Raw genomic sequence first — 25,766 nt, 5'->3', positions numbered from 1 at the left:
CCGAGAAGGAGGAAGCGAAGAAGGTTTTCTTCTGCCTTCTCGTGTTAAAACATAATTTACTCGTACTTTCGCTACTAATATTGCAATCATGGGGTAAGAAAACCTTTTTTACCGAGATTGTTAACATGTAGCGAGTCGAATCAACTTCATGGAGCTTAGCTGTGGGCAAACTTTCTCCGTGGATCGCAAAGCTGATGATTCGTTTGGCGAAGGTAATTAAGCGTACGACAAAGTGGATATAGCGTATGTAGTTGCTCTCTTTAACTTCGTTTTTAACTTTCAAACAACCCTCCATTCAATATCCACTTGAATCTTTCAATGAAGATGGGTCTTAGCTGGTCTTAGTGCTTTGTAAAAGCTCGAGATCATGCAGGCTTTGCCTTCTTGGAAATATTAAGCTTTCGTGTTGTGGGATTGTTTCTTGAACTTGGTAATCGTACTGTTAACTTAATGAACACGTTTTACATTGCCATTAACTGCTTCTTTGGATAAAGTTTAACTTGAGGTACCTCCGTGACTCTGATAAATGAGGTTCGCGTTGAAAATTATTAGGCACGCTATGTCGATGGACACGCATGCAAATTAATCTTCAGTTTAACTTTATTGAAATTTGTCGGAAGAAAGTCTTGTTTGAGTCACATTTTTCGCGGAATGCTAACATTAACTTCAAGTCTACGTTTCTATCAAATGTTTAGGTGTACTGTGTTTGCTGATCAAAAGATCAAGCATTTGTTCTTGGTTTGTCATTTGTGATGACGCAGTTACAGACGCCACTCTGATCTGCATAGCTAGACACGCATGGCCTAGCCTGCCTAATAAACAAAATTTCTACAAACAAAAGTTCTACATGTACATTGTATGCACGTGAATAATCATTATAGTCCATAAGGATGGATGTGAATACTTTTGGTCAACTTGTTTTTGGTCTCAAAGGCACTCTGCAGTAAAAGGAAGACTCGATTAAATTCTACACAATCTTTAAAAGGGCTTTTTTTTCTAAGTGTAGATACGTCATTTTCAGGAAAATCTTAATTTCTAGAGTGAAAAAGTTAGGGTAGACTTATGTGTTCAACTTATACAGTCTCGAAAATGTGGTATTCTTAATCTTAGAAGGACCTTTCTGAAAACCACTGTCAGGAGTGATTGAAAGTTTCCTAATGAAGATTATTATTAAAACCACTTGTTTGCAGTCATCTCTCATATTCTTAATTCATACTACTGTATGTGGCATTGCCTTGTAACGCAAATCTTATAACAGGAGAGAGAAGCTAGATTGAGTTCAGTTGACATGTGATCTGTGTGGGGAAGATCATGGTTTTCAACTACCGCACAGCATATTCTCAAATATTTTCACTGTAATCCAATATTTGTGGTCAACTGAATAGTTCTGTTCCTTTTAAGACCTGATGCATCACAAGCAAGTCACTAGGCTAAGCAGTATCAACATACACATTCTCATTACTGTTCTTCCGATATGTCTTGTCGTACTTGTTGTGAGAATTTGTTTAGATCTTTGGTGATCATTTCCTGTATTCTCGTTACATGAATGTTTGATTTAAAGCAGTGATTTTGTAAGGAGATATTAGATGCACATCAGTATTGAAGTATAAAGGGTTAAGACCTGACACATCACAGGCAAGTCACTAGCATTAAATTTTATGCAACCTTCCGATTAGTCAATTTATATTCATCTTATACAAGTATTATGTTGACGCCTTAAAATATAACTACATGTATGACCCAGAGGACCCACGATCCTGGAAAACTATCTGTCTGTCATGTAACGTTTCACGTAATGTGTCTGTCCATCTTCGTTGTTGTTTTTAATTGCCATATGTGCATGTATCCTCATCTGTTTTCTTTGTTAGTTTGTTTTAATATTTTTAAACTCTTAGACCACTGTAATTGGCTTGCTGCTGTTGTGGTATTCTTGCCTAATTTAGCATTTATTATACATGTACTTATCCCTTTATTTTTCTGTATGATGTAATACATGTTGGTGAAACTAATAAAATGAAATAAAAATAAAAATAAATTAAGTGATCACTGACAAGAGATTGTAGCATGGTTAGGTTACATGGGCTCTATAAGATTACATCTTGAAGGGAAATTGTCCCTTAAAGTACAACGATGGCCACTCAGAGAGGTTTAGCTGTACTGGGTACTAATGCTCTGACAATTATACTGTATGACTGGAAATTTATTTTTGAGACAAAACTTTAAATAAGTACACTATTACATTCAATCCAGTCATCACGTGTCACTGGTATTGTTGAAATTTGAATAGAAGTTAAATAGAGGAATTTACATGTCAGTTTTGAACATAACCAATAAGAGTTGCCGTAGAAATTTCCCTAGTTTATTGACTGTATAAAGCTATGAATTTTTCTTACATCACAGCATTAAGTATTTCAAGAATAGCAATAATTTTATTGTTTTCCAAGTAGTTTGTCATGAATCTTTTTTTTTTTTCAGTTAATGCTTCTTTTTTGGAAAGAATATTTCTAGGGAAATGTTCAACATTACATTCAAATGCCAGACATTACCAAGAGGAGTTTGAATATTCATTTCATTCTTGAAAATACTCGTAACACATGACGTGGATTGACTGTAATGATTGATTCTGCTCATTTCAAATTGCCATCCCAAGTTTGACATCAGTACAGCTATGAACTAACATTTCTTCTTTCTGTTTGAGTTTGTTCTTTTCTTGATTTTTTTTTAGCAAAAGTCCAGTACATCTGTCTGTTTCACAAATATGTTAAAGTGTTGGTTCAAAATGTACGTGTGTACTTGGAGCCTTGGAGGAGCTGGATTTGGTAAGTTATAACATTGATATCAGCAATTTCTCTTACTATCAGTTGACGGTGATATGTCAGCAATATATTTACTGTGAGTTCAATGTTATTGTAAGGATGATAGGGAAGCCTGAATTATAACTATATACAAGCAAAGCAATTGACAGTTGCATTTGCGATGTGAGTTAAGAAGAAACTACAGTCGACTGCCGATAACTCAAACCCTCGCTAACTCAAACCTCCCGCTAACTCGAACCAATTTTCCTTTCCTTTCAGGTCATTTTCTATATAATTTTTCCCTCGCTAACTCGAACTCCCGATAACTTGAACCTTTTTCGATTTCCCTTAAAGGTTCGAGTTATTGGGAGTCGACTGCAAAGTTAACAACGGCATTACTAAGTGGAGGTTGGGTCCCTGAGACATCCAGGACCTTCCGCTGTTGGCAGCCAGCTCCGAGATAAAGACCGCTCCCATGGCTGGTAACTCCTGGCAACCCAGCCATGAGACCCCAATTTTAATTAATTAAAATTAAATCATTATTTTTTTCAATGTTGTTATATTTCCTATTTTAATTTTGATTGATTAACTGTTTGATGGATTGTTAAATTACTTAGTACCCTTCTCTTATAGGAAGTGAGTGTTTTTAACAATGAGGTCAAGAACTGAAGACGGCACCAGTGACCCACCAGAGGTGGATGTTCCTCTTCTAAAGAACAAGAATCTTCCCAAGAAATCAGTGGATTGGCAACTTGTGCAACTCCCCATTGATTTTTTGTTACTAACAGTGACAGACTGTGCATTTTTAGCTTGCCTTTCTCATTTGAATCGTTTCTTTAAAAGTTTTCATGAAACACTTGGTTGTGTGTACTTTGGAGATATTGGTGGCGATGAGATGAGGCAGAAAATTGCAGTCATTAAATGTAGCAAGGGTTCCTCCATCGTTCAAGGACCTGCAATTGTAGTACCAAATGCTGTGAAGATGTTAAGACCCAAAGCTGTATTCAGTGTGGGTTTCTGTAGTGGCTTAGACAACGAAAAATTGAAGCTGGGAGATGTTGTTGTTTCAGAAAAGTTGATAACCTATGCCCCTAGCAAGGTCACTGAAGATGGAATTATTGAAGAGTGTGGCTTGAGTGTTCCTTTAAAAAAGCGTCTTGCAAAACTAGTGAAGAATGCAAATGAAGGCTGGGAGGCACCTTTGAAATACCCAGGAAAACTAGAGGTAGAGGTGCACCGGGATGGTGTATTCCTGAGCGGCCCAGAGGAAGTTGATAACAAGAAAAGACGTGATCAGCTCATCAAACGATTTCCTGAAGCAGATGCAATTGAATTGGAAGGCCAAGGTAAGGGTGTGTCATAGCAGCAGGGATATGGAATATCAAGTTTCAAAAGAGAAAACATGTCATGAAAGGTCTAAGTCTTCATGGTTCAAATTGATAGCTCAAATGAATTGTTTGTCATAGTTACTAAAACAAGGAATGACCTAAAATGATCTAAATGACCTAAAATAATCTAAAATGATCTAAAATGACCTAAAATGATCTAAAATGATTTTATGTTTTTAATTTTATAACAAAGACTAGTGAGCAGCACAACGGAAGACTTCTTGTAGTTGTATACTTTTCATTTACTTCCGACGCGTTTCTATCGGAGACTTCTTCAGGGAAATTCCCAATAATTACTGTATCACAACCGCGGCTTTGATTGATGCAAAGTGTCTAGTTTTTCCCCAGCAACGTGGTTTTGATTGGTGCGAAGTTCCAAGTTTCGCTCAGCAATGTGGTTTTGATTGTTACGAAGTGCCTAGTTTTTCCCCAGCAACGCAGTTTTGATTGGTATCAAGCGAAGTTCTATATTTCGCCCTTCAACGCGGTTTTGATTGATGCAGCTATTTTATATGGAACTGACGCAGAGTTATCTTTTATTCATGCGCTACCCTTGACTTGTTAACTGCGTGTTTATTTAAGGAGATTGATGCCCAGATATGCCTTTACATTGTTTACAAAAGCGTTTTATCAGTGTTTACATAAGAATTTAGCCTCGTTGTGTGGCTTTTAATGTGCGACCGGAAAACGAACTAAAAAAAAAATTGGTCAGTGCCGATATTTTTCGATCTTTCGGACTGACCAAAAAAAAAAAAACTCGCTCTAGTCATCGAATCGGCTTACGTGCAACCATCGGCACTTTTCGAGTCTTCTTCGTTCTTTCCAGCAGTTCACAGCAGCTTCCTTGTATCAGCCTTTACTTTGGTAAGCACACAGTTCTGTAATTCTGTAATTTTATCTTGGTTTCACTTCATTTAGATCATTTTAGAATATTTCAGATTTATTTCAGATCATGTTAGGTCATTTTAGATCATTTTAGGTCATTCCTTGTTTTAGTAACTACAATTGAGTGGTTCCAGAAAATATCCATACCCCACCCACAGAAGGGATTTTTCATATGGCCCCCCCTCCCCTCTGGATTTTCCAAAATCAGCCCACACAATACACCCCCCTCCCCTCCGGAAATTCCAATTTTTTCACACACCCCCTGGAAATATTTCTATTTCCAGTAAAAGCAAGAAATAAGCTTATTTATTGTTCAAGAAGCCGGATTTTGATGCTTACGTGTGTTTTCTAGTAAATTAGCTTATACTGTGACCAACATATGAGCAGAAGTCGCGTGGTAACACGCTTATAAAAAATGCATATCTTCAATTCTTCATTACAACCAATTCCGCTTCTTTATCCTGACAAAACAGCAACACTTCAATATAAACAAACAGATATCAAAATGCAAGTTCACATTCAAGGGTGCTGGGAAAAAAAACGCTTTATATTGCACCAGTAAAACAAAACAATCACAACAGTATCAAATTTCCGCGCCAAATATTTGCGTATTTCAGAAAGAATATGGTGTCTCAGATTACATGGAAAGTCTAATCTTTCTTGGCCTTTAATGAAGATTCCGCTGTTTTTAATGTTTTCCAATGAGATAAGGTTCTCCAAGCCGTTCTTTTATAGTAACTGTTATTTTTGTGTCACGAAATAAAGCCTTTGATCCCCGGGGGGGGGGGAGGGGGGACTCCCATATGAAACAGACGGGGATGCTCGTCGTCAGGAATTTCCTAGACCCTTGATCCCCCACCCCTCTGGAATTTCCAATCTCTTCCGTGGGGGAGGTATGGATATTTTCTGGAACCACACATTGTTTGTCACACCATTGTGCAACATATACAATGTAAGTGTTAGTCAGACGTTTCAACGAATAAAGTGCTGTTCTTTATCACAGGCGATGGTGTCAAATGTTGCACCTTAAACATTAAAACCTGCAAACAACACCTAGGCTACACAATGGTGAGACAAACAATTTATTTGAGCTAGCAAGAAAAGACACTTCCATAGAGCACTGGCTTGTGGTCCTGTTGCATGCATACGTACATTTGTAACTTCAACTTGCAGACTAATTTAGTATTGTCTTGCAAATAATGGATATTCTATAATTATGATGGCAGTTTCACATAGAGCTGGTATGTTAAGACGGATTATCTTTTCGTACGTCAGAGTTTCAAATACAAGTTAAGTTTAAGGGAGAGTTACAGTGAAATAAACTATACATTGCAATCTAGAATATGGTGCAGAATTTGTGAATAATTCTAATGGCTTTAACATGTAGGCTCTCGTTTTCATTGCAAATGGAAGCAGAACACTGTTGCCCCATGGCCAGATGGCAATGCAAGGAATGATGTTTTCCTGGGCATGAAATGTCATGTAGATGAAGCTTTTTCATTTGGGCTTCTTCCTGGATAACTGACAAGCCTCACTCCATGGCAACATTTTTACCCAAGTGCATTTGCTCAGTCCTTCTTCATAATAATTATTTTTTGGCAGACATCTTTTTCCCTACCCCTGTGCATTTCAAATGCATTGCTTAAATGTGATAGCACCAAGCTAGTGGTATTCAAGTGTTGCAATTGTCCAATTGATAAATAAATGTTCTTGATGAGATGTGATTAATCCACCACCACCTGCTAAAATAATGATCTCTATCTGTGATCATTTTTGTTACTGATGCTAGTCTTACAGTACCGTGTGGTTGCATTGTTGTCAAGTTGCTTCTGCATCTCTCTGGGGACAAAATAACTTGTAGGCAACCCACTCAAGCAATCTTGCTCTGTTTTTTCTTGGTGGATATAAGAGATCCTCCTTTGGTAGTTTCCTGCAATCTGGTTTGTCTAAGAGCTCTTATTGAACAACCCATCAGTGACCCAAAGTCTGACAGAGACTCTTCTGATACTCCAAAATGGTAGAATCTGTCAGTATCCAATGAGCTTATCAGGCATGTAAAGAGAAACCATTTTGAACCTAGACTACTGCTCAGACCTAAATCTCTTCTTGAAAATTTTTGAATACTGGTATCTTAATCACTTCCTGTTTCCTTAATCTCACAGAGGGACACATGTTATGTACATCTTTTTAGGTCTGTATGCCGCAGCACATGACCTGGATGTTGAATGGATTGTCATCAAAGGTGTCTCAGACTTTGCTGATGGCAAGAAGCGTAAAACAGATTCATGGAGACATTTTGCTAGCATAATGGCTGCTTCCCTTACTGCTCACATTCTAAGTGATACGCTGGTTTTCAAAGATTGGCCACACTTTGGAGGTAAGCTGTTACATTGAATTCATGTTGCTTGCATGAGCAGGGGACTATTTTGCAGAACTCTGAACACCGAATCCATAGACATCCTGTAATGTCAAATGTCTGCCACTACAAAAACTTAAAGCCAACCGTCTGTATAAGCAGTGCTTTTTAAAACCCTAAATAGTCTAGGAGAGTGCTTAGACCTAAATAATAATTATAGTTTGTTGCTAAACCCTATACTGTTATACAGGTGTGTACATGTAGCTAGTATAACTTTAGTGAGACATTCTGTTTTCAGCATTCTGTAAAATACCCCAGCCTGTACTGTTGCTTGGGATGTTAGTTCTTATGATGCAATAATAATTTTCTCCAGGATTGTTTCACACTGCACATGTTTTACATATTGATCTTGATTTGAATCTGGTCTCTGAGGAAATTTCTATTGAATTCCTTTAAACATCATCTTTAACACATTGCAGCCACAAATTGGCTTACTTCAATGACATCATTTCTGTCCCCAAGATGTGTTAGCTCCAGAAAGGACGATACATGTATCATCTGTTTCAAGTATTGCAGATCCAAGCAAACCCTCAACTGTACATCATGCAGGTAATACTTAGTCCTATACTTTCACAAGGGGTCAAACAACTATAACAAATTATAGCACTTTGGATAATGTTTCTGACTTTGCAGATAATTTTATGGTCATTTAAGGAGCTTTAAGGTTGTACATGTACATGATAAAATAATGATTTCCTCAACAAGTCTGAACTTAGCAAGTTTTATATATGTTGCGTTGTGTAAAGTCAAACAAGTCAAAACAAAACTTGTCAAGGAAAACTTGTTTACATAGAAGTAGTTTAATCCAATTGATGCAATTTGATTGTTTTTGGAATCATTACATAAACTGTTAAAGGATCGACAGAGCATTTTAAACCAGAAGTTCTGGTATAAAAGGACCATGGCCGAGTGTATACATTATGCAAGTCAGCAAGGCATGTGAGGCAGACGTGCCAGGCATGAACAAAACATGCGAGGCATGAGAGACAGATGTACGAGGCATGAACAAAACATGCGAGGAATGAACAAGCCCCAACATAAATGCTAACCGTTAAGCTAACTGGGGAGCTATTTACATGTAAGCTAACCTGAGTGCTATTTAAGCTAACCTGAGTGCTATTTAGGCTAACCTGAGTGTTTTTAGGCTAACCTGAGTGCTATTTAGGCTAACCTGAGTGTTTTTAGGCTAACCTGAGTGCTATTTACGCTAACCAGAGTGTTTTTTAGGCTAACCAGAGTGCTATTTAGGATAACCAGAGTGCTTTTTGGGCTAACCTGAGTGCCTCGCACATCTACCTCCGAGATTGTCAATACCCCCATGGCCTGGCCACTGACATCTCAGTTGTCATTCAACCTCGCGAGAGAGCTCTAACAACCCACTGAGGTCACAGAAACACAAAATATTCTTTTTTAAACTACTTAGTTTCTTTTTATATCAATAAGTATTATTCCAATCTTACAATGAATTAACAAAAAATAAATTAAACATAATAATAAACAGTGATATCGTATCAGTAATAAGTTTTTCTAGTTCAAGTTTACCAGCCAAATGCAACCTCTGCAGAGGAGAACTCAGTGTGTGTCAGTGAAACCATCATCTAATTCTTACATTGTGTAAATTATAGTTTAGGGTACATGACACAGAAACAATCAAAATGAAGAACATCCAGTGTCTTTTTTTATGCAGAGTATAATGACATACAAGTTTGCATATTACAATTTTCCCCTCTGAAGGTTTTTCTGGTGGAAGTCAGTCTTCAGTAGCAGATTACAGTCAGCTTCCTTTCCCTGCAGCCTCTCAAACTCATCTGACAAGTGAAGGTAAAACAGAAGGTAGGCGGGAATTACTTTTTTAATGGCAACAGTTTGCCAACATGTACATGTTAGCTAGCTGTGTATATCTTGTTTCCTTGTTGAATAATATTTAGATTTTTTAAACTTGTATACTCTATATAATTATAGTAATTATTATTATTATAGGATTCTTGGAAATACACTTGTTATTCCTTTTATGGTTTTAGTTATGAGAGCTGAACAAATTTTCCGTGGTCTTGAGCAAATGCGATATGATGCAGGCAAGATCATCGGCCAGACACAACTTTTAGAGGGTTTAAAGAAAATTGCTTCAGACAAAGGCTTCAGAATTTCTGAAAACAGAGGAGCAGGGAATTGCATGTTTTATGCATTATCAGAACAACTGGAAGTGGCAAAAGGAATCCAAATCTCTCATGAAGCATTGAGGCAATGCATAGTCCAATACCTCAAGGAGAACCCTACTCTGGTAAGTTAGTATTGGTAATGTCTAACAAGTGAGTTTGGTTTCATTTTATTGTTATACAAATCTAGAAAAGCAATTAAACGAGACAAGTTGCAGTTTCTTTTTCAAGTATGCCAAAGTGGCCAACTGAAAAATATACCTCTACTGTGGATTCATCACAATAAACACAATAATAATAATAATAATAATAATAATAATAATAATAATAATAATAATAATAATAATAATAATAATAATAATATCACATTCAAATCCTGCCAGTATGCAGATGTTTGTCACTGCATGAATGTAGTTTAATTGTCTTAGCTTTCACAAGTCTCCTGTAGCTGAGTTCTATAACATCCAAATGGAAGGTCAAAGGTTCAACTCTGTTAGGGGGGAGAATTCAGATTTTCTTTTTCCGAGAACAATATGCCTGTGTCACTGACTGAAAATACCTCCATCAAGATAAAACTTAATTGTTGCTTCAAGAAAAGGCAGAAGTCAATTCTAAAATGGTTGCCATTTCTTGGACAGTCGGTACATTACTCATTAAGGGCTGATATCACGTGGATGCTTAAAGCCAAGCAAAGCTCTGAAATTCCGTTGAATCTGATGCTTCAGTTATTCATTAACAACTGAATGCATAACTTATTGGATTAATTAAATTATGGAACAGTTAACATGTTTTGGTATAATTTGGTTTGTTGCGGATCGATGCAATGGTTAATTTTAATTAGTGAAAAGCTTTACCCTCCAGTTGATCATTGGATGAAGTGGCACAATGCACTTTGACATTTTTTTTGTTTTTAATATTATTGCTATGTTCTTCTTTTGCAGCAAGATGGGACAGAACTGTTTAACTTTGTACATGGACATCAGTCTTGGTCTGATTACCTTAGAAACATGGCAGCAGATGGGACATGGGGTGACCACATCATTCTCCATGCTGCAGCAAACTGCTTTAAAACGTGCATTCACATGGTCAGCAGTCTGTCACATGACTTAACTATTCACCCAGAACATGATGTTAGCAGCAACAGCCAGCTTGTGTTGGGACACCTGCATGAACATCACTATGTCAGCCTTCGACCCAAACCAGGTAGAGAAACGTAATGTGATTGGGCAAAAACATCTCTTCCACAAACATCTTTCTCTAGATCGCGTACCATATTTATTAGATTTACTGCCCTGGGTGCAAATTAACGTTTGAGTTTGTGATTAAAGGCCCGTTTACACGTTAAAAGAGAAGGTCAGCGGCTCGGTCAGTAACTAGTACTGGTTCCAGACAAAATCTCCTGTTTATGCATACAAATTCTGTAATATACCTAACAGAAAAAGGCACTGTACTTGAGAGCCCTTTGGAACGGGTACTAGACTGTTTACACGTTGTTTTCTTCGAGACCGGTAACAATAGAGCCTGCGCTTCGATTTGTTATTCATATGCGCTTACACATACAGTACTCTGTGCAGCGATCAATTGCAAAGAAGGCAGGAAAGTTCCGTTCGGACAATCAATGTTGATCTAACGAACAAATGGTGGGTCTCAATTCGTTGAATGCATTCGCAATACTGTCCCTTTCTTGATCCAGAAGAGTACATACGGTGGGCAAATGGCAAACTTGAGATATGACCATGTGACCATGTTTATCCCATATTTGTCGCTTGCTGTTTTCAGTTTTTTTCATTTTTGTGTTTTTCATTTCATTGAAACAAACAGGAAACAGCTAACCACAAAAGTAAAAATTTTGCCGTTTACAAAAAATCTGTGCAGCACGTTGCACATGTCTGATGGCTGTGAAATTCGAACCGCGCTCATCAAAGAACTGGGTAAGCTTATCACGAGAGAAAACATCCAGGAAATGTATATAAATAAATATTATGAATGAGATATCGCTCCTTTAGTATTTCAAAGTTAAAATCTCCATAGGAAAACAAAGATAGGCTTTATTGTCAGACTTCGAAAAGTCGATTGAAAAGCGCCCAAGTTGTTATCAAGAATTAAAATTCTTGAAGTTAAACAATTTCTTTATCAACTTGTCAAGTCGAGTCGAACTTATTACTTTACCAACATAATCATTATTTTTTATTACTATTATTTTTGGGTTCTATTTTCCCGTGGTTTTTTTTTCTGTTTCTTTGGTTTGGATTTTCAGAATTAATTGAACTAAGCTGATATGCAAATGATTCCGCAAAGCGTGACAAAAGATCAAGATAAGATAAACATAGAACAATTACATAACATGAACAAAAGGTTCTGATTTTCTCCGTTGTTAGTTTTATGCTATTTTTGTAAACTTTTTTGACCTTTTCATTTCCCAAAAACCAAAAAAGATGAGGCTTAAAGTTTATTTAAGCTTAAGACTTGTCTGTAGAATTATTAAAAACATCCGTAGCTCACTTAGATTTCACTGATAAGAGAAAAGCCAGTTAAAATGTCATTGGGGCTAATTGATAATTTTTTTGAAGAACGCGTATAAACTGAAAGTATACTTACCTTTTGGTGATGCTAAGGGACGTCCATGACAGCTTCTCAGCTTCAACACAGTGCTCACAGCGATACAATGTACGGTGAAGGCAAACTGTCATGATTCCGGGCTCGAAAAGGCACGATTGATGCACCAAAAATGCATGATTCGGGAACGATCTAAGCACCATCGATGGAATGCTAACTCAGTGCACGATTATCGGACAGGCACGATGCAAGATAAATAAATTTGAACCATATTGTTACAGTTGTGATAATCAATACCGTGCACGAAGCCTTTACACGTTGAAAAGAAAACAAAAATGTGGGTATGGAACTGTTTTTTATTGGTTTCGTTCCAAAAGGGGTCCATAGCCGCCTATGGACCTTTTTAGAAACGGAACGGATAAGACTGGAATGGGTGAAGTACCGTTTACACGTCAAATTTTGTCGGAGTCTTTCATCTTTTTATCCGAGCTGTTCCAATTTTTTGGGTTGTGTAAACGGGCCTTAAGAGTAGCTCCCCAGGTCTCACTTGTTTGTTCTTGTGGACTTACCCTTTTTGACTTCCTCCTTAGCCAAATATCTGCCCCTGAAACTTAACCGTTCCAGTGGCTCTTACGCTGCCACTTTTTCTGGTATTTTCAGGTACAATAGGTTTGTCACAAAGCAAGTCAAGTTCACTAAAGCACAATAAAAGGCCTTTATCATTTCCTGAAAGAGAACCTTCCAAGCAGCCAAGGCAACATAGGACTGATTATTATGGGCAAGGTAATTAAGTTTCTACCTGAGTTAAGATTTATGTAAAAACTGAAACAGACAGTTGAACTCTTCCTTGTTTTTCTTCTCAACTTTTAATGACAATGTTGCAATTATTTCATTATTCGTTTCATAAAAAATAGGTGTTTCTCATAAGTGATTAAGTTCTCGCCTTTTCTTTTTTATGTTAAAACCTTTGTCAGTTTCCATACATTAGCCCAGTGGTACATATAGCAAGATCTGCATCTTGAACTTAACCCTTTAAACCCAAAACCATGATCAGCATCTCATTTCTCCTTACAGTTATGAGAATGAGTGGACTGATCAACTAAGTAAAAATGACTTGATGTTTAAACAAATTCTCCCAACTAGTAGTATAAGACACACATGAAAGAACAGTTAGGAAAATGTGCTTGTTAATACTGGAACCTAAAGAGAAGCAAAATTATGCTTTCCCTTGAATAAATCCAGTTACTAACTTATACTCAAAAACGCCTTTTTTAAATGTGATGTGCAATTTTGTTACAATTTTCAATTTTCTCCTCTGAAGGATTTTCTGATGGAAGTCAGTGTTCAGTAGCAGGTTACAGTCAGCTTCCTTTCCCTGCAGCCTCTCAAACTCATCTGACAAGTGGAAATGAAGGTAGGAGGGATTTAAAAAATGTTTAAAGCAATAATTATTATCACAACTGGGTATATGTATCACATACACAGGGAAAAAAAAAATTTAAAAAGTTGTGTGTCCTGGTGACTTCGTAATGAATAATTTATTGTACTCATTACAATTTTTCTATCTGGAGGTTTTTCTGATGGAAGTCAGTCTTCAGTAGCAGGTTACAGTCAGCTTCCTTTCCCTGCAGCCTCTCAAACTCATCTGACAAGTGGAACAGAAGGTAACTGGAAGCATTTGTATGATCCCAATAACTGTCGCATGGCATTAATTTTATAAAAAAAATTTAAGTGTCGGTTTTCAAGTAAAATCCTTATTTTTGACTATGAAAATTTGTTTGCTGTGAAAATATAATTTTGTGTGCCCCATACACTAATGCTCTTCTCTGAGCCATGTTGTCTACTTTGTGAATTGTCTGTGTAGGCTTTGTATATATAAGAGCAAACACCTTTTTGAGTATACACTGGTGGCAGCAAGACAAGAACAGATATTTCTGCTAACACAACTGAGAACGATTTGCATGAATTCAGACATTATGTTACTCTAGCGTTTATGAATTTACCTTCGATTAGTCCACAGTCTGGTGTTTTTCCCAGTTGGTGCCTTTCAAGTTTGTGGACTTACCCGTTTTGACTTCCTCCTTTGCCAACTATCTGCCCCTGAAACTTAACCATTCCAATGGCCCAATGACACTTTTTCTGGTATTTTCAGGTACAATAAGTTTGTCACAAAGCGATTCAAGTTCGCTAAAGCAGAATAAAAGGCCTTTATTGTTTCCTGAAAGAGAACCTCCCAAGCAGCCAAGGCAAGATAGGACCAATTATTATGGGCAAGGTAATTAAGTTACTACCTGAGGTCTATACTGTATTAATATAATTAAGACTTATGTGATAACTGAAACAGACAGTTGACCCTTTAATGATAATGTTGAAATTATATCATTATTCATTTGATAAAAATTGGTTTTCGTTATAAGTTACCAAGTTCACCTTCTCTTTCTTATGTTGAAACCTTTCACAGTTTCCATAGATTAGCACTGTAGTGCATGAATCATAACATTCTGCTTCTTTAGTGGATCAAGTGGAACCCTTTAAAAACCCAAAAGCAATTCTCCTTAAAGTTTCAATATTTGATCAAACTGATAAGTAATGAGAATGAATAGACTGATCAACTAAGAAAAATGACTTGATGTTTAAACAATTCTTCCAACTAGTTGTATAAGGAACATATGGAGAACAGTTAGGAGAATGTCCCGGTTGATGCTGGAGCCTAAAGAATAACAAAATCTTGCTTTCTTAAGAGTAAATCCAGTTTTCTGACTTACAACCTAAAATGCGATGTTAAGATGATGTGCAATGTCGTTTCAACGTACAATTTCCCCTCTTAAGGTTTTCCTGGTAGAAGTCAGTCTTTAGTAGCAGATTTCAGTCAGCCTCCTTTCCCTACTGCCTCTCAAACTCACCTGACCAGTGGAACAGAGGATAGGTTGGTAGGTAAGTCATTCTTCAGTAGCAGGTTACAGTCAGCTCTTTTTGTTAAAGGTTCTTCAATGTCTCAAGCTGTCTCTAATGCATGTTTAATGTAAAAGTTGTAGTTGAAAGTCCCTCTTGCATGTTGACGCTAGTAAATTCTAACAGCTTGTCTTTATAAAGCTTTTATCTCGACTGCCAGCCATTGGTTGTTATACTGGATATGAGAGTGCGGCAGGATTTGAGCCTTTCTCTCCTTCACTCTGTTTTCTCTCCAACGGTCCCGGAAATGGGATTTTGGCTTCCATTTTACCTGTTGTGTCTGCTGCGCATATATGAGTAAAATAGGTACATTTAGGAGCTTTTAGGGGGTGTGTCTTTGTGCAGAGGCTCAACTGTATTTGGAAAAATGTAGCACACACAGACACAGATACCTAGTGAACTACATGAAATATAGCGTTTTTTAAAGTGGCAGGTCTGGAACAAAATGGCAGCCCTTGGCTAACATACTATTTGTTGTTTTTCTGTAGGTCCAGGTCTGGCTTTAGTTGTCAATTTTCTCAAAGATACGTACAAAAAGCGGTCGCTTTTGAAACCACTTCTTTGGGAGAACAACTTGAAGCTACCCATTGAAGATGTTTACACAAGACTGAAAATCGTTTCAAGAAGGAAAACCAATTTCCAGCTAGGACGTGATGAAGTGGACATGTATGACATCTTTGTAGCCCCAGATGATGAAACCGTACTGGTAGAAGGAAGCCCTGGTATCGGGAAGACAACATTTTGTCTCAAAATCGCGTATGACTGGGCAAATGGGAAAATCCCTCAAGAGCATTCCTTTCCCGAGTTTGAAATCGTGCTACTGTTGAAATGCAGGGACATTGATGGGAACGTCTTGGATGCCATTAATGAACAACTTCTACCAGAAGATGAAAAGCTCAGGAAAGCGCTAATAGGTTATATTAAAGAGTTCCATTACCATGGAAAAGTTTTATTGATTTTGGATGGTCTGGATGAGCTACCTGAAAAGTTTAAACCTAATGTGGATAAATTGCTTCGTAAAAAAATTTTGCCATTTTGTTATGTGTTGGCCACATCTCGCCAAGAAAGAGGAATTCAGATACGACAGAAGGTTGATTTTGACGTTCTTTTGCAAATTGAAGGATTTACAGATGCAGATGCTTTTGAGTACATCAGAAAGCATTTCAATCATTTGGGGCCCGAGCATTTGTCAAAAGGAGAGAGGCTTATTAAAGCAATCCAGGAAAACCCTTTCCTCCATGCTTTACCAAGCAATCCATTGAATCTGCTCCTTCTCTGTGTTGTTTTTGAGGACTACGAGGGAGAACTTCCATCTCGTCGAACTGAGCTCTATCAGATTATTGTTCGATGCATTTTACGAAGATTCTGTGCAAAAAATAATTTGGAAGCTCCCAAGGATGATGAGGCTCTTGAGAAGAAATTTGAACAGAGTTTACTGGCCCTGGGAGAGTTAGCTTGGAAATGTCTGTTAGAAGGTCGTCTTTCTTTTCGTGAAGGAGAACTTGCAAAATTTGAAGAGATGTATCCAGATCTGGCAGCTCGCATATCAGGTCTCGTTTTCAAGGAAGCCAGTCTGAAAAAGATCAACCCACAGCACGAATACCACTTCTTTCACAAAACATTTGCAGAATACTTGGCCGCAACATACCTGGCATTTCTGTTATTGAAGAAAGACGTCAATATCTTCAAAGGGTTTAAGTTACGCTTCCGTAACCATATTGCAGTAAAACACCGACAAGTGTTTCTGTTTCTATCTGGTATACTGGGTGAGGAAGCGAGTATACTTTTCAGACAGATTGGTGAAAAGCTGAAGAGTGGCAACTGGGACTGGCTCAAGTGCAAATCGGAGGAGGGAACGTTTTTAACTGAAAGTTTCAGTGAAAGTGGAAATGCTGAAGAAGTGGTGATGGCTCTTTTTTCCTTCATTCCTTTCCCTTTGACTGTGGAAGTGGGCAGAAGTTCTAGTTTTTTTGAGGTTGCAAAATACTGCCGGAACTTTTCACATTTACGGCATCCTGTTCATTTATCTGTGTGTTGTGATAAAGGTGGTGGAGATTTAACTTTAAAAGACGTAAATTCTGCTTTTGATTACCTGAAGTCCTGTCCAAAACTACAGAGTTTGTTCGTTTCCACATTAGAAACTCTCGGAGATACCTTTTACGATGGACTATCTCAAAACTCGACTTTAATGTCATTTACTCTTAGAACTTTTCAAAGCCTCCCTAGTGATATAGCTGATATTGTTGGTAACAGTTTGGCTGCAAGCAACACCTTGACTTCCGTGACGTTTGAGCTGTTTAATGAGTGGGGCGAGGCTTGGGCCAGAGCTCTTGAAAAAGGATTGTCTGCGGATACACCATTGAAGTCAGTTGTCCTCAACATTTATGGTTCATTAAGTGACACTGCAATACTGGCTTTGAAAAGAGTTTTAGTCAACACATCGTTGACCTCTGTTGTCATCACTATTTTTGGAGACATGCAAGATTCATTAGCTGCTGCCCTTTGTGAAGGACTTTCAGAACAAGCCGCTTTGAAGTCTTTTACTTTGATTGTTTTCGGAAGGCTGAGTGAATCAGGCATCGTCTTCTTAAAAAGAGGTTTCTTGCAAAATTACTCTTTGGATGCTTTGGAAGTAAAAATCTTTGGTGAAGTCCCTGATAGATGGGCGAATGTTGTTAAAGGTATAATTTCAGCAAACAAAGCAAAGCAGTCGTGCACTTTCCACCCGAATACCAGTAGAAACATTGCGGCTGCTAAGGTCGCTTGTCTTACTCCTGTTTTGGCTAAGAGGAGTTTCAATTTAGAACAGACATTAAACGTCTGGGGTGAGTTGAGCTGTGAAGTTATAGAAGCCGTTGGGAGACTCTTGGTGAAGTCCACACCGTGTCGACTCACTCTAAACATCCACGGAAACGTAACCGATGTTGTTGCAAGCAGTCTTCCGTGCTACCTGAAGATAGAAAAGTGCGTACACCTCGTTACTTTCAACATTTGGGGAGAATTGACCACTAACGGGAGAGCTGCTATTGAGCGGTTTTCAGGTGCCAACCGCAATGCGAACTTAAAGGTGATTGTCCATGACTTGATATCAGAATGTTCTCCCTGTGGCCTTCATTTCTGTATAGATAATCCCTCGTTATTACCTTCGGTATTCGCTAAAGTGAAGGATACTGGAACAAGTGAACTTAGTCTCACAATCAGAGGCGTGAGTAATGACTGGGAACAGGGTCTGAATGATGGTTTAACAAACAGCACGTCATTAACAACACTTGCTCTTACAATCGAAAGCTTCCCTGGCAAGAACGTAGGGTGGATGCAACGTCTGCTTGAAGTAGTGTTGGAAAACACCTCCTTAGCCACACTCAATCTCACTCTTACTTTATATTCCCTCACTGACAAGGGAATAGACCTCAGCAACAGTTTTGCGAAAAACGCGTCTTTAACGGCACTCCCCCTTACCATTAACAGCCACATTAGAGACAGTTATTTCCTTTGGTCAGTTCTGTGTCATGGTTTGGCGTTAAACAAGTCATTACATACACTCACTCTTACAATCAACAACTACAGTGACACGGCTGGAGTCCGGATAAATGGTCTGAGTGATGGTTTGGCGTCAAACAAGTCATTACATACACTCACTCTTACAGTCAACGACTACAGTGGCACGGCTGGAGTCTGGATACAGGATCTGGGTCATGGTTTGGCGTCAAACAAGTCATTACATACACTCACTCTTACAATCCACAGTTACAGTCACTCGGCTGGAGTCTGGATAGAGGATCTGGGTCATGGTTTGGCGTCAAACAAGTCATTACGTACACTCACTCTTACAGTCAACAACTACAGTGACACGGCTGGAGTCCGGATAAATGGTCTGAGTGATGGTTTGGCGTCAAACAAGTCATTACATACACTCACTCTTACAGTCAACGACTACAGTGGCACGGCTGGAGTCTGGATACAGGATCTGGGTCATGGTTTGGCGTCAAACAAGTCATTACATACACTCACTCTTACAATCCACAGTTACAGTCACTCGGCTGGAGTCTGGATAGAGGATCTGGGTCATGGTTTGGCGTCAAACAAGTCATTACGTACACTCACTCTTACAGTCAACAACTACAGTGACACGGCTGGAGTCCGGATAAATGGTCTGAGTGATGGTTTAGCGTCAAATAAGTCATTACATACACTCAGTCTTACAATCAACAACTACAGTGACACGGCTGGAGTCCGGATAAATGGTCTGAGTGATGGTTTAGCGTCAAATAAGTCATTACATACACTCACTCTTACAGTCAACGACTACAGGGGCACGGCTGGAGTCTGGATACAGGATCTGGGTCATGGTTTGGCGTCAAACAAGTCATTACATACACTCACTCTTACAGTCAACAACTACATTGGCACGGCTGGAGTCCGGATAAATGGTCTGGGTGATGGTTTAGCGTCAAATAAGTCATTACATACACTCACTCTTACAATCCACAGTTACAGTCACTCGGCTGGAGTCTGGATAGAGGATCTGGGTCATGGTTTGGCGTCAAACAAGTCATTACGTACACTCACTCTTACAGTCAACAACTACATTGGCACGGCTGGAGTCCGGATAAATGGTCTGGGTGATGGTTTAGTGTCAAATAAGTCATTACATACACTCACTCTTACAGTCAACGACTACAGTGGCACGGCTGGAGTCTGGATAGGGGATCTGGGTCATGGTTTGGCGTCAAACAAGTCATTACGTACACTCACTCTTACTATCCACAGTTACAGTCACTCGGCTGGAGTCTGGATAGAGGATCTGAGTCCTGGTTTGGCGTCAAACAAGTCAGTACATACACTCACTCTTACAATCAACGACTTCAGTGAAACGGGTGAAGTCAGGATTCTTTGGCTGCGTGGTAGTTTGGCCGGAAATAAGTCATTAACTACTGTCAGTCTTACAATCAACAACTACAGTAACACGGCTGGAGACTGGATGAAGCATCTGGGTGATGGTTTCGCCAGAAATGAGTCATTAACAACTCTCAGTCTTACAATCAATAGCTGCAGTGAAGTGAGTGAAGATCAGTTACTGGAACTGTGCAATAATCTGGCAAGAAGTGACACATTAACTACTCTGAGTTTGACAATCAACGACCACAGTTCTACAAGTAGAGGCCTGGGATGTGATCTTAGCAAGTGTTTTGCAGACTGTAAGTCATTAACTTCTCTAAGTTTAACGGTAACCTTGTATGGAGAGGAAAATGTGTGCTAAAACCTACCACTCCGTGAGTAAAGTGAAAGTAAATTCACCCAATTAAATTCAATAACGAAGGCGTGTATCCAAAACTCGATTGACGCATGCGCTGCATCCATACAATCATGATAACATGTGCAAGTTACATTGAGCTAAGAAAATTTGTTCTTGGTCGCTAATGAAGAAGCATCTTTGGAGTCCCAGGGGCAGATAGTTGGGTCAAAAGGAAGCCACTTCGTTTTCCTTTTGACCCAACTATCTGCCCCTGGGACTCCCAGCATGAAAGGAAAGAAGATATTTAGAAAAGAAAGTTTAGAACGCTCGTAACTAATAAACTTAGGGAAGCTCTGACGGTTTTAGATTTTCTTCGCTCACTCTTGTTTGTTTTTATACCGTTTTCTGTTAGTTTTGTTATGAAACGATTGGTGTGAGTAACCAGACTATGTCTTCCCCGTTCAATCTCTTGCCTCCGTGCCAAACCGCGTCTGTTTCATCCTTTTAGCTGTGCTTCTATCGAGTTATGGACACTTGAAAAGTTTTACATGTAAGCGCACTCGAGAAACTGTGTTGCTCTCGGCGAACTTTGAATGCCCTTTTACACAAGCGATTTGTGTCACATTTCACTACAATTTTTCTCGCGCAAGGCTGCAACTTTAAATCGTACTTTAAACCAGTTTCTTTTTAGTGTGTTTTCAACGCTGTACTTTTTCAAGAAATCCTACAAAATTGTGTTACGTTTGAAACTTGTTACTTTCTGCGATGTCCCAGTGACAAATGAGCGCTGCAATGGTCCCTAGTTTACTTGTGCGATTTGAAACTGCAACTTGTGTGCGACAAAAATTGCATGTGTAAACGGGCCTTTACGGTTATCTCGTACTTTCCAATCTTCCCGCATGCCTGCCAAACACGAACCAATTCTAAATTCCTAGTGTGAGTTTTTGACAATGTTTGACGAAACACTTACTTGTTAAAGTGAAGTTGAATGGTGAAGAGTATCAACCTTGCTTAGCAGTGTCATTAGCCTTTATAGCCCTAATATCAAACCGCAAATTCTCCTCATTGGCGTCTTATATTTGTTGTGGTATTAGTTGGGAGAAATTGCTCAAAATCAGTTTATCTTTCAGTGATTATTTGCTATATTCTCGTGGTCTGCGTGTTTGATGTTTTACCGATAACGTAAACTGCCGCTTATAAGCCACCCACTCTCCCCTCCCTCCGCTTATTAGCCCTCCCGGTTATAGGCCCATTTACCTGTAAACCAAAAAATACACCCGATTATGAGCCTCCCCCCCCCCCCCCCGATATAAACCGCCGTCTAGTTTTGTTCGTCTTATTGGTTTTAATTTTGTTCCAATTATTGACATTTAAAAGCTCAATTAAAAACCAGTAACTAAAATACGTATTTCGATCAACACTGCTATAGCTCGTTAGAAACGGTTTTTTATTCTGGTTATAAGCCCCCTCGGATATAAGCCCGTCCGTTTATAAGGCCATCTAAAACCCCTTACGAAGTTGTATTAGCCCAAGGCTTATAAGCGGCAGTGTACGGTATTTCAAGGAGGTCAAAGCTACTGATCTCCATAGGGGCTTAAAGGGTTAACTGTCTCCTGTCTTCAAATTTGCCTCTGTGTTAATTGTGTTTGTCAAAGGTAACGGCGCTTCTTTTGTTAAGCAGTTTAATTTTGGACTTGTTGAACTGGAGCTAGCTTGTAATTGAGCTTATGCAGGGAATTATCGTTAAACAAAGCTACGATACGATACGATAATGTAGATTGATTGAAGGGAATCCCTGCATAAGCCTTCGTTTCAAGGCAGCTCCATTTCTTAGCTCAAAATACGTTATTTTGTATTTACCACTGGTGGCCGCACTTGCTTGATTAATGACCCAGGAGTGGAATGAAATCTTGACAGATTAAGAGTTATCAATGATCCTTTCAACCAGACACCAAGCCAAATTCTTCATTTTTTGTGTAGTCAGTGATGTAAGAGGTTCGAGCATTTGGGGAAAATTCTGCGCACCGTGACGAAAGCAGGTTAGTTTTGAAAAGTTGGAGGCTGGGTATAAAATGCAGTCCGAGATAAAATCTGATTAAACATTTGCTATTAGATGTGAGGCAAGTGCAAAGGACATCAATGTGTTGGTCACAATCGTGTGGATATTTAGAAAACTAAACTCGGCATGAATCTGAGTTTTACTCCAAAGAGCATCTAAAACTCGAAATTTGAGAAAATCCTAAAATTTAATTTGAGAAGACAAGGAAGAACACCATGGGAAAGTGGTGTTAAGCAGCTTTGATTGATTGGTCACATGTGAGGGATTTCATCCACAGGCTCAAAAGCTAAAACCACCTCGTGCAGCTACAGCACCACAGGAAAGTACTGCTCAGTAGCTTTCACTTGAATGGTCACACTTGAGGATCTCATCCTCAGACTCAAAAGATAAAACCATCTTGAACAACAACATAAACAGCACCACAGGAAAGTACTGCTCAGTAGCTTTCATTTGAATGGTCACACTTTAGGATTTCAATTGCAAACTCAAAAGGTAGAACCACCTTGTACAGCATTGCTGTGGGAGTGGAAGAGTTTACGATTTTCTTGAAAAGTGTCATTGTATATTTAGAATCTATGAAAGTGCCCCGCAGAGATGCTTCTCTTCCTGTCGATCCCAACATGTGGCATGTAATGCAAATGCATGGTTATGTTGTTGTTTTATTTTGTACATACCTTGTACTGTTACCCTGGCCGTTTCTAATTGCGCACAAGGCTGGGTGAAGAATTTTATCTCGGTCTGCAGCCGATACTCAGTCTGAAGTCTGCAGCGTAATGGTGAGTCGATATTGATGGCACATAGTCGATACCTGGGAGTGTTCAAGTATCGATACTTGTAAACGACACAGGTTTTGTTTCGATACCGTTGAAGTAACAACCTCAAAGAAGCGTGATTTGTATTCCACATAACATTGAAAGAATTTTAATTGTTACTGCTCTCAAGCATAACTTTATTTCCCGGAAGAATCTTACTGCCCTCTTGGCAGCACAGCAACTTGAGCGTTCTCTACTCGTTTAAGCCTGGATTCTACCGACGGTAATGACGTCTTAGTACAAGTCTGGAGCAAAGACGTCACAGTATCGATATAAAAAAGTGTCAAGTATCGGGAAATATCTCATGAGTATCGTATCGCATGTGAAGCTGGTATCGGCTCACTGTTACCTGCAGACAACTGAAGTATTAAGTGAGAATGAAAGTCCGTTGTCATGGTGATAATGTGAATTGCTGTTGGGGTGACTGTGGGGTTTCTCTCGTCTCATGATTCCCAAATGGATCGGTTTGTTGAAGAAATTGCCTTTCAAGTGTAAGTAATGTAAATAGCTGTTAAAGACCGTGAAAGTCAAAGCAACTGACTTGTATTTTAACATTTTAGAATCAGAAGACACAAATCGAGAAGGTTTTGTCTTCTTTCTATGATCCTTGTACTGACAAATCTCCTGTAATTCAAGTACGGGGAAAAACTGTTTCCTGCCAAATGTTATTGCTTTCATTAAGTAAAGTGTAACCAACGTGAAGATTATTTTATGCTATGTCGTGCTGTACAAAACAAAGACATGGTATAAGTTTTGTAGTTAGGTAGATAGCAATTGTACAGCCGTACATAGTTCTAACAGGGTGCATTTGGTACCTCAATTGTACATAGACGTTAAGGTAGATTTAACATTTTAGAAGCAGAAGACACAAATTCAGAAGGTTTTGTCTTTTTTCTATAATCCTTGTACTGTTAAATCTCCTGTCATTAAAGTACGGCATGAAATTGTTTCGTGCCAAATGTTATTGGTTTTATGAAGTGTAACAAACTAGTACATTATATCAGAGACATGGTATAAGTTTTGTAGTTAGGTCGACAGCAAATGTACAGCCGTACATATTTCAAACTTGGGGTGCCTCAATCTAGTACCTCAATTGTACATAGACGTTCATGAACTTGAAGTTCAGAGCAGACTTAACATTTTAGAAGCAGAAGACACAAATCGAGAAGATTTTGTCTTTTTCTATAACCCTGGTGCTGTTAAATCTCCTGTAATTAAGGTACGGCATGAAATTGTTTCGTGCCAAATGTTATTGCTTTCATTAAGTAACGTGTAACCAACGTGAACATTATTTCGTGCTATGTCGTGCTGTACAAACCAAAGACATGGTATAAGTTTTGTAGTTAGGTAGATAGCAATTGTACAGCCGTACATATTTCTAACAGGGTCCATTTGGTACCTCAATTGTACATAGACGTTAATGAACTTGAAAGTTAAACCAGATTCAACATTTTAGAATCAGAAGACACAAATTCAGAAGATTTTGTCTTTTTCTATAATCCTTGTAACGCAATTGCAGGGTCGAATGTTTTGTGGCAAGTGACTTTTACTAAGTAGATAACAAGAGGCGAATATGAAATTGACTCCGAGAAACGAATTCGGAGTAAAATGTAATATTAGAATTTTATTAAACCATTTGAACTTTAAATGCTTGAGTATGATATCTGTATTTGATTTACAGATCAACATGAAATGTTCCTGAAATAGCAGTTGGGCTATCAGAACATAAGCGAAGGGAACAAAGAAACTCGTCAATTGAAGGAATTTGTATATATCTGCTGTTTGATTTACAGATATCAACATAGAATTTCTCCTTTTTAAACTCATTAATAATTCATGTGGAGAAAACAAATGAAATCACTACAGTGAAGGAGATTTAGAAATGTGATCGTAATTATCCTAAAATTTAGTGAACAGTTGCTTTGACTGTCTAAACTATTGATGATTTGAGAAGTTACATCAAACACACGAAATTGATACTAACAGGCCGTTTGATTTTATTGCCCTGAAATGGTACTCGGACATGGGCCCTTGTATTAACAGACCTTTTTATTAGTGCAATGGCGACAAGCGGAGCACTGCGACGGCAAAGAACGTGAACCGCTTGTGCCGGGCACGGGTCTTAAAGTTACCGTGTACTTTTAGAGGTGTCTCGAGTCCAAGGGATGTAGCGCGTCCGGTTTAAACTGTAGATACCTGAACCCTATATCAAATTAAAGCGTATAAAGCTGGCTATCAAACTATACCAAGAATTTTGAAAGAAAATTATTTGCGTTTTTTTTAGCACTGTTTTGTCGAATCAATTTTTTCACTTGGAGGCGACACTTTAAAGGCTAAAACTTAAAAGGAATTTGTTCGTTTGCTTTCAAACTTGGACAGTAGCTTGTTTAACATATAACAACTTTTGTACGATCACTCCACGTTTTTTAATCCTATTTCCAAATGTTCTGTAAGTTTTTCTTTGCGATTGAATATGGCAAAACGCAGACACGTTTTTTTAGCGCTTTGGGT

General features: G+C 38.5%; 1 protein-coding gene and 1 long non-coding RNA gene across 2 annotated transcripts in view; one reads left to right on the top strand and one right to left on the bottom strand.

The window, feature by feature from the left end:
* LOC146477707 (uncharacterized) overlaps positions 1-25,766 on the bottom strand; it is a 545,413-nt gene that overhangs the window by 122,764 nt on the left and 396,883 nt on the right. The window lies entirely within an intron of this gene.
* Positions 7-20,568, top strand: LOC146477730 (uncharacterized). Its single transcript, XM_085113163.1, has 9 exons — positions 7-212; positions 2,726-2,819; positions 3,429-4,141; positions 7,260-7,445; positions 7,947-8,033; positions 13,768-13,860; positions 14,349-14,471; positions 15,026-15,130; positions 15,637-20,568. Exons 3-9 carry the CDS (start codon positions 3,448-3,450, stop codon positions 20,406-20,408), a joined length of 6,060 nt encoding a protein of 2,019 aa, XP_084969289.1. The 5' UTR covers positions 7-212; positions 2,726-2,819; positions 3,429-3,447; the 3' UTR covers positions 20,409-20,568.

The sequence above is a fragment of the Pavona decussata genome, unplaced genomic scaffold (assembly GCF_977016875.1).
Source record: "Pavona decussata unplaced genomic scaffold, jaPavDecu1.1 SCAFFOLD_69, whole genome shotgun sequence".
Taxonomy (NCBI): domain Eukaryota; kingdom Metazoa; phylum Cnidaria; class Anthozoa; order Scleractinia; family Agariciidae; genus Pavona; species Pavona decussata.
Note: the sequence above shows the minus strand (reverse complement) of the source record. Positions and strands in the feature narration are given on the sequence as shown.